The 8,949-nt window shown below is 41.8% G+C and overlaps 1 protein-coding gene across 1 annotated transcript; it reads right to left on the bottom strand.

Moving 5' to 3' along the window:
* Positions 1–2,067: 2,067 nt before the first annotated feature.
* wee1 (WEE1 G2 checkpoint kinase) lies at positions 2,068–8,611 on the bottom strand. The gene is made up of 10 exons (XM_020079312.2): positions 7,664–8,611; positions 6,840–7,054; positions 6,317–6,383; positions 5,658–5,830; positions 5,067–5,335; positions 4,510–4,599; positions 4,266–4,351; positions 4,006–4,176; positions 3,522–3,667; positions 2,068–3,259 (listed from the first exon to the last, which is right to left on the bottom strand). The coding sequence occupies exons 1-10, from the start codon at positions 8,135–8,137 to the stop codon at positions 3,103–3,105; spliced, it is 1,848 nt and encodes a 615-aa protein (XP_019934871.1). The 5' UTR covers positions 8,138–8,611; the 3' UTR covers positions 2,068–3,102.
* Between the last annotated feature and the right edge of the window lie 338 nt (positions 8,612–8,949).

Here is an 8,949-nt window from a genome sequence, read left to right on the forward strand (position 1 = left end):
ACACAGTGTCTGTGTTGTGTGTTCAGGGGTTGTGTCTGTGGATACTTTTCATTATCTTAGAGGGATAGTTCACCCAAAAATGAAAATCCACTCATCATCTACCCTCCACTAGGCCTGTGGAGAGTAGATGATGAGTGGGTGAAGTGTTTGAGTCCACAAAAAACTTCTCAGGGGTAAACAGTGTTGGAGCCAAATCCAACTGAAGTGACTCATTCTTCAAACGTAAAAAGTTACAGAAGAAAAAAACATCAAATGCCTCCATACTGCTCCTGTGGTGTCATCCACAATTCAGATTCGACTCGATTCGTGTAATTCACAGCAGGTTTTTTAGCCAACACATCTGATGTGATCGGATGTTTCGGTGTAAATGACCTCGTATCGAAGAACTGGTCACCAGTTACTTCAGTTGTATTAGATTTGGCTGCAATGCTGTCTACCCCAAAAGTGAGGTGTGGACTCAAACACTTCACCCACCTCTCCATCAGCACAGTGGTGAGTAGATGAGTGAACTATCCCTTTAAGACGACCCCTTCACATTTACAAAAAATAGACTAACAACAACATCAATGGACAATAATTATAATAATGGGTCTCTCTCTCTCTTTGGAACAATCTCCCGGAGGAGATCCGTCTAACCCCTTCTCCTCTTTTTCTTCCAAAGACACCTTTTTACTGTTTTAGTTATTTTATAATTTTATCTTGTTACTCTCTTCTCACTTTTTATTTGTATTTTTGTTCTAATGCAATGTAATTTTCAAATTGTATGCCCGGAGAAGCCACTGTTCAAGCCCCTACAGATTTTATACTACCTAAAAAATGTTAAATAAATATATTTATGTACTTTTGTTGCATGTATGTGGAAATAAATACAACTAAAACTCAATATTACTTATTTTAATTAGTGTAATTCAGCAGCACCACTAACTCCCTCCAAAATGATGACACGTCAATACAAAAGGCACTTGAATGGGCTGTTATATTGGACTGCAAACCAAACCAAATCATTCCAATCTTCAAAACATTCTTTTAGTATCACATTTTTAAACAAAGTGCATACTATGTGTACACATAGTAAAGTAGCTAACCCGAAGCCTCACCACCATCCCAGGCACATCATACACACAAACCTCAAAAGATTTCAAAGCTATGTGGCAGAGGTTTCGTAAGAGGGTTTCCAACCACAGTGTCAGTTCCAGTCTCCTGTTCATGGCTGATAGTAGAATTTAAGAGAGCTGTCACATAATTGTTTCCTGCTTTGACTACACTACTGCAAGGCCCCCGTTCACATGCATGTTGACCTCGCACAGGAGCATGAGATCAACATCGTAAATTTCATGCTCAAGACAGGACGAGATAAATCAGTCTCACGTGATTCCAAGTGTTTGTGGTTTAATGCATAAAACAAAACACAAGCATCAATCACCTGAAACCACCTCCTGTGAAAATGATGTTTCGTTTTCAACAAAACATAATTATTGAAACTTTTAATCAAAAGAAAAACTCAAAAAAAATCTAATAAATATATATAATGATTATCTATGGACTGAACTGCTCTCATTCAATTGCTAACATTAATGTGATGTATTGGATGACTAACTATAAACTTTAACAAATAAAATCATCTTGACATTTTTCAAAAGCTTAACAAATCTGTAATATAGTTTTTAGATTCCCTAATCACTTCCTGTAATGAATGGATCTTTCAGTCTATTGAACAACAGAATGGAGGCATAAACAGTCTCTGCAAATCCCCTTAACAATTGCTTGTTTTGTCCAAACATCAAAACCCAAGACATTTGTCACTTTTGAGTAACTGGCAATTGTATTTGATATATTACTGAGAAAAGTACTGCAGATGTATTGGTTGTTCTTATTATTAATCAGCTATTTTGTTGTTTCAACTCTAAAACAAACTCGTATAAGTATTTCAAACAATGCAGATACAAATAATCTTTACCAAGTGATTGAAGTCACAACTGCTGAAAGTGATGTTCTGGATGTCTGCAGACAAACTGTATCATACAATCTGAATATTGCCTCTGCACCACAAATAATCACTAAACAGAGCAGAGTGTAGGAGAGATTTTATTAAAAGAACATATGTACATGTTACAACAGAAAGCTTTTTGTGTTAGAGTTTAACAGAACGAAGAGATGAATACCTCTCTAAGTGAAGGTGAGCCTCATGGGAATGACGGCATGAGAAAAAAAGGGACAGAATATACGAGAACCCAAAAAAACAGAATGATGATTGTTGCAATGCTACAAGGCAGGGTTGGCAGCACCAATCAACAGGGAAATTCACAACATGGATCCATTCTAACCTCACAGATGATTTCACTCACTGGGTTTGGTACTTCAAGATTATTTTCCTAAGATGCCATGAGTCCTTTTATTCATCTAAATAGAAAAAGAAGTGGTGTGATATGAGGGAAGGGCTGATGGACTCCTGCTACTTTAAAATAAGAGCCAATGGCCTCGAGAACAATCCAACCTGAAACTGGCCAAACCCTGATACATACAAAACATCAATAGCAGCAGGTTTTATCTTTTTTTTTCTTTAACAAACAAATGCAACGTGGGAAGTTCCACGTTTTGCCTCCAAAGTGCTCCATTACAGACACAGACATCATCAGTTCTCAGACCCTCTGATACCCAGCATCAGGCTTTTGACAGGCAGTAAGGTGCACACGGCGACGGCAAGTACATTCACACTGAAGAGAGCTTCACTGCAGCTTTGTTGCGCTGCCAACGGACTTCGGCTTTGTCGAGGGAAGTGCAAGGACAGACACAGAGAGAGACCGACGTCTATGCAAACTTAAGGAATGACAGAGTGTAAAGGTAAAGTAACTACCTTTGAGGAATGAGTTTTTTTTCCAAAGAAAAGTTTGTTGGCAAAAAGGCTGAACTATGTTGGCAATGAGAGTTTATCGAGATGAGTTCCAGTTCGGTGTGGCAACAGTCTACAGCTTCAGTTGAGCCGTGGAGCCCAACACCTTGACCGACAGGACTTAGCCTCAGATAGTAAAAACCAGACCATTCCAACTGAACGGTCTGAGTAAAGGTCCATGAGCTACCTTCCTGTCAGGTTGGATTAAAGTCTCAGTAGATGGTGAGGCTGACCGACCGATTCATCTTCTTTCCGATAAGTCTGGAGGTTCTGGGGTTGGACTGGACTGTGGAGCGGGTCGTGACCCTGTCAGTGGAAAGAACCTTCTCCTCTGCTGCAGCCCTGGCCATCTGGGCCTTCTTCAGCTCCCTGAGGAAGACAAACATACAGGTGAGCAATAATGACACCACAACTATTTCTTAAACTGAATGAGGGCTGCATATTTTACTGTGCTAATAATTGTTTTCACTATAGATTAATCCGTCTTTTAGTTCTGATTAATATCTTAATCATTTTTTGCTCCCTAACAAACTCCTACACAGACATTTAGAGGTGGATGGTTGATGCCTCATCAAAAACAGTAACAATCTTTTCCTCAGCTAAATTGTTTCTCAGCTGCCCTTGTACTTACTTTTGTAGCAGTGCGTTCTTGAACTTTTCCGCGTTGAGTTCGACTCGGAGCTGATCAGCACTCATTCTGGCAGTGGTGAGAAGCACTGGGTGTTTGATGAGATCAGAAGTTGATGGTCTCCTTGTTGGATCAGGGTGTATCATCAGCTGAAGTACAGGAAACAAATACAAGATTAGGCCAGAAATAAAAACTACTGAACAGCAATGGAATAAGAAACAAAAGCACAAAGTCATCTCCCTACAGAAATTAAGAGTAATAAATCATCAAGAGATTCTGTATAGGGCTGAAATTCATTTGTTTTCATAGTCGACAGTAGACTTCTTTCTAAATGTATTTGTTTGTTAATGACATGGCAGAACAGCCATGACAGGAAAGGAAGTAATATAAACACAGACATTTTCTTTAAGGTGTAAATCTAAAACAATCTTATGGTTTAAGAAGACAAAATTTCTAATATTCAGATCAAAGACTTGTTGGCTGTTACCTTGAGGAGGCTGAGAAACTCTGAAGAAAGCACTTGAGGGATGGCGGGGAGTTTTCCTTGTCGGATCTCGTGCCATTTGTCTCCATTGGTGGGAAGATGCTCAGCTCCAGATGCACTGAGAACAGTAAGAGCCAGCGCAAAGATGTCCGCCTTCATCAAGTTAGTGTAGTCCTATGGAGAGAAACAAAACAGAAGTTAAAGACCTTGTTTGAAGCTGTACTGGTTCAAAAGTGGAAGCAGTTTTAGGCAGGACAACAAACCTCTTGTAAAACTTCATTGGCCAGGTATCTGCTGTCACCCTCCTCCACTTGTGGATTGTTCACTCTTGTCACATGACCAAGATCACCTGAAGAGCAAGCATGTACAATACAGATTTTAGATGTGAGGATGACCTCATACTTAATTTGTATAAATAAATATACATATATAAGTAATCAGTGAAATAAAAAATGAAAAGTTTCAAGTGCAGGAAGTCATTATATAAGAACTGTGACAGCATCTTACCAATTTTGTAGACAGCGCTGGTGACCATACCATCCTCCTCATCACATTCATCGCAGCTCGCTACAGCTTTCCGAGAAATAAAGATGTTGCCTAGGAACAAGACATTAATTGTTTTGTTAGTTTCTGACCAGAAAATCTTCATGTTAAAGAGTTTGGTTTCTTCACAGACTTGCATGAGAGGCAATATCAGTAAAAACCAGCAGGGATTATAGGACTTTGATATTTTCTTACACTTCTTGATTGCTACATCCTCTAACTATATATTAACAATAATTCCTCATAACATCACTAATTAATCATCAGACAAGACCTGGGACTGGATATGAAGCAGAAAATGTTGAATTATTTATCGATTGCTAACATAACCTATTTATTTTTGGTTTTGCACAATATTTAGATATTCATGTACTTGTATTCTCAACGTCAAGCTTAAATGCATTTCAGGGAACCATGGGAACCCTAGTTACACCAGTCTCATCTCACAGACTTGATTTCAGCTGGCAATTTCTTATTTAGTACAAATCTATGTACGGTTACTTTTCTTCTTGTATACTCACTGGGCTTGATGTCCATGTGCACCAGAGATGTAGAGTGGATGTACTTGAGTCCTCGTGTGACTTGTAAAAGCAGATCTTTCAGCTCCAGCTCGGACAGGTAGCTGAGTCGCCTGTAGTTCTCTGCAATGACATCTGACAGCGTACCTCCGTTGCAGTACTCGTTCTGAATGAGCATATGGTCGTCCTCTGCCCAGGCTGAGTAGTACCGCACCACGTGGGGATGCTGACCCAGCACAGCGTGGGCATACACCTCCCGTAAGGCGTTCTGTCTGTGGAGGAGGGGAACAGATTGTTTTGATCAATTTACCTCTAAAGCAGGTTGTGTAGTGAAAACAAAAAAGGATGCCTCAGACAAGGCAAACTGCTTTTATTGTCTGGTCTGTCCAGTTTTACAAAATAGCACATGAATGATTTGGGGTGCATTATGTATTAGATATTACTGAGCAGTAAGAGGGGAAGTTACCCTAAAAAGTGGTAGTTTAAAGCATTACATGTAATTACAGTTTCACACAATCCTACATTAGATTAAGAGAATTTTCCTTGTAAAATTCATGATTCTATTGACTCATTTAAATATAAATTTCAACATACTCATCTACTGATCCTGCCAGGGGTTTCTTTGATCGCTTGATGGCATAGATGCAGCCGTCGATTCTTTTCACACATTTGAACACAGCACCAAATTCCCCACAGCCAATCTTCTCCAGCTCGAGGAACTCTGAGGCGTACCGGGACATCATGTTGCTTTCCATCATGGTGATCCTCTGCAGACAGATGGAGTGCTTTATCAAAACATGTACATTTTGAAACACTATTTTTCAAACTGGGCCTTTTCTGTCACATCATGAAGCTTGTACTCTAGTTGCTTCACAGTGGATACTTAGCATAACCACTGCTAATAAACAGGTTTCCCCAATGAACTGGTTTTAGTCAATTTACATATGAAAGGATTTAGAGTTGTGGCTGTTTCCACCATTTGTATCTGGAGCTACAGCAACTATCGCTCGATATATCCAATGATTTTGCACAAAACTGTATTCATAGTAATTGCATGTATCTTTTAAATTGAATTGTCTTTTAGGGGTGTTTTTTTTAAAATACGTTCTTTGTATAGACTATGAATAATCAATTTTAAAAAAACAAAAGTGTCTAATGAACAGAAATAAATTAACTATATACCTGAGTTCAAGCGTAAAAGTCTATATCAGTGTATGTCATTAATGCATATAATCATAAAAACATTTTATTACCTTGGAAGGTGGGAGGGCTTCCTCTTCTGCTTCACCATCACTTGCCTCCATGTCTTCACCACATGAACTGTAAGATCAAACACGATAGTGGGTGATGGTTAACATTCTATACAGCAGGGGGCAGCACTAGGGGCTTCACAAGCACATGGCAGAGTTCACCAGTAACCATGAGGTCTTGGTTCCCAGCCAAAAAGTCTGGCCCCAGTCAACGGCTTTAACGTTTCTGGTTATTATAACAATAGGTTTGATCTGTGTACACGTTGGTGGTTAAAAGGTGCTCAACACTCCTCTCAGTATGTGTGGTTAACTACTGTCTCATTACTGATATAACAAATGTGTAAAGTTATAAAGTTAAATAACAGGACAGGATGAAAAATGTGCATCCAACATATTGACTGCAGCTGGTTTACTCATTAGGCCCCTTTGGAGAACCACCAGGTTTTTTCCAGTGCAACTGCTAGACACCCGAGGGCAGAGGTATTTTTAACACTAGTATCTGTATGAGAACATCTGAGCAACATACTCATTCCAGTGTGCCCGTTTCCTGTTGTTCCTCTGTTGAGTGGCGGACTGGATGAGGAGGGAGTCTGGGGTGAATGGGTTAAAATTGACCAGAGGGGTTTGCTGTCTCCTGCCGCCGTCTGTGTTTGGCTTTCCTGAAGCCTCCACATTCTTGAACAGGGCAACTCTCCTGCTGGAGGACCCTGGGCCTGAGCCCCTGGCTCTGGACAGCAAACTCTGAAAAAAGACAGATTTATTGCTTTGTTAATTTGAGCCCAGTAACAGAGACACCCATAGGGCTAAGACTGTAAAAAGAGGACTACTTGACTATGTGATTGCATATAAACCCAGTTAACAAACATTACTGGCTGGTGTTAGAAAAAAGTCTTTAGGAATATCTAGTTTAACATTTGGGGTTTTAAAGAAAGTGCTGTGTCAATGCACGACACGCCCAGGCATAGAACAAATCATCTGGTAGGCTGACTACAGTGAGTGTTATGCAATGATTACACATGTACAGTAAGTGGGTCACTTGGTCGTTAACCGACACAGTGATTTGTATGTGCTTAGTGTTGCATATTTAAACTCCAAAACATTTCCTGACACGATCCAATCGTGCAAGCACATGGAAACACACAACCCCATCCATGTTTCAGATGTGCAAACTGGAATAAGTAACTTTTAAAACATTTGAGGAAATCTAACATGTGTTTTGTGTGTGCTCATGTGAGCAGCTCTCCAAAGCCTGATCTGCGGCCCTTGCAAAACATCAGTAAAATCTGTAGTAGTATATAGTAATAGTTAGTATTTCGGGATACATTAACTTATGCACAGACAAATACTAACCTTTGGTGTGTGTGGTGTGTCAAAAAGCCGGAGTTTTCTGAAGGTTTTGTGTGGAGGTGTGTCGGGACAGTCTGGGATCGGGGAGCTGGATCCTTCCCCGTCGTCCTGGACGTAGGACCGCTCCGGTGAGCCTCCGTACAGCCGAGAGCCTTTCCTCGGTGACGGCGAACAGTTGCTCGGGGACCGCAGATGAGACGGTGAACCGAAGCCCTCCTCATCCCACAGCTCCACGTCGTCGTCCCCGCCGGACTGGTTCAAGGGGCTGCTGCCGCCGTCCAGCCGTTTATCGACAGTCTCTCGTCGCACAGGCATCGGGGAATCCATCTCCGTGAAGCCGGACTCTCCTCCGGTACTGTTGTTAACATCCTCGATGGGCTCGTCCTCCCCGTCGCTGGATGTAAACTGTAGTTTTTGACGAATGGGCCGACTCTTCGTGGAGGGGGATCCGTGCCGACGGCGACTGTAGCTCGACATTATCAGGATTTAAACCCCGGCTTCGTCGACGGGTGAAACACGCGGTTGGACTTCCACTACCGTGGTAGTGGCGTTTACGACCGAAAAGACAAACCTGTTGAAACTTTGAACTACCTTAAAACAAAGGTATCGAACTCAAAACTACAACAAACTACGATGAAGCGCTTAAATGTCCGTTAACATCACAGGGGGGGAAAAGTTAGCGTGGCTGCTATTTCCTTCACGCCCATCCAGCGCTGAGAAGTAGCTCCGGAGTTAGCTTGTTTTCCCCGTGAGAACAAAGTCCACAGTCGGAGTTAGACAGAAACCCTCCCGGTCCGGTCGAGTATCGGTGTCCGTCCCCTCCTCTCGGTGAGCTCCCCGACACGCAAACACGTCTTTCCGCAATAAAACCGAACCAATGTTTACACTGAAACTTTGAATGACCCGACAACTAGCTCTTCCTATCACGCGCGTGGCAAAGGGCTTCCCGCGACCGTTGGTCACGAGATCTCGGGCGGCCAATCACAGCGCGCTGCAGGAATTTGAAAGATGGGCGTACCTGAGACTTTTCGGGAGGCGTTACGTCATCAGTGGCGCAGCAACAATGTGGCGCGAACCTCGGAGTCAACGCGTCCGCCGTGGAGACGGTGCGATCAGAGGCGGAGGTACACGAGACGATGTGATCAAAACACAAGGTGGTTCCTACTCCGATCAGTCTCCGCAGGGTTCAGTACTAATAAAACTCTTCTACATGAATAAAAACGGTCTGAGGCGGTTTAATTCCCAACTACCACCACAAAGCCATCTTAAAAACTGCATGACGAGGGTCA

The sequence above is a fragment of the Paralichthys olivaceus genome, chromosome 7, assembly GCF_024713975.1.
Source record: "Paralichthys olivaceus isolate ysfri-2021 chromosome 7, ASM2471397v2, whole genome shotgun sequence".
In the NCBI taxonomy this organism is placed as follows: Eukaryota; Metazoa; Chordata; class Actinopteri; order Pleuronectiformes; family Paralichthyidae; genus Paralichthys; species Paralichthys olivaceus.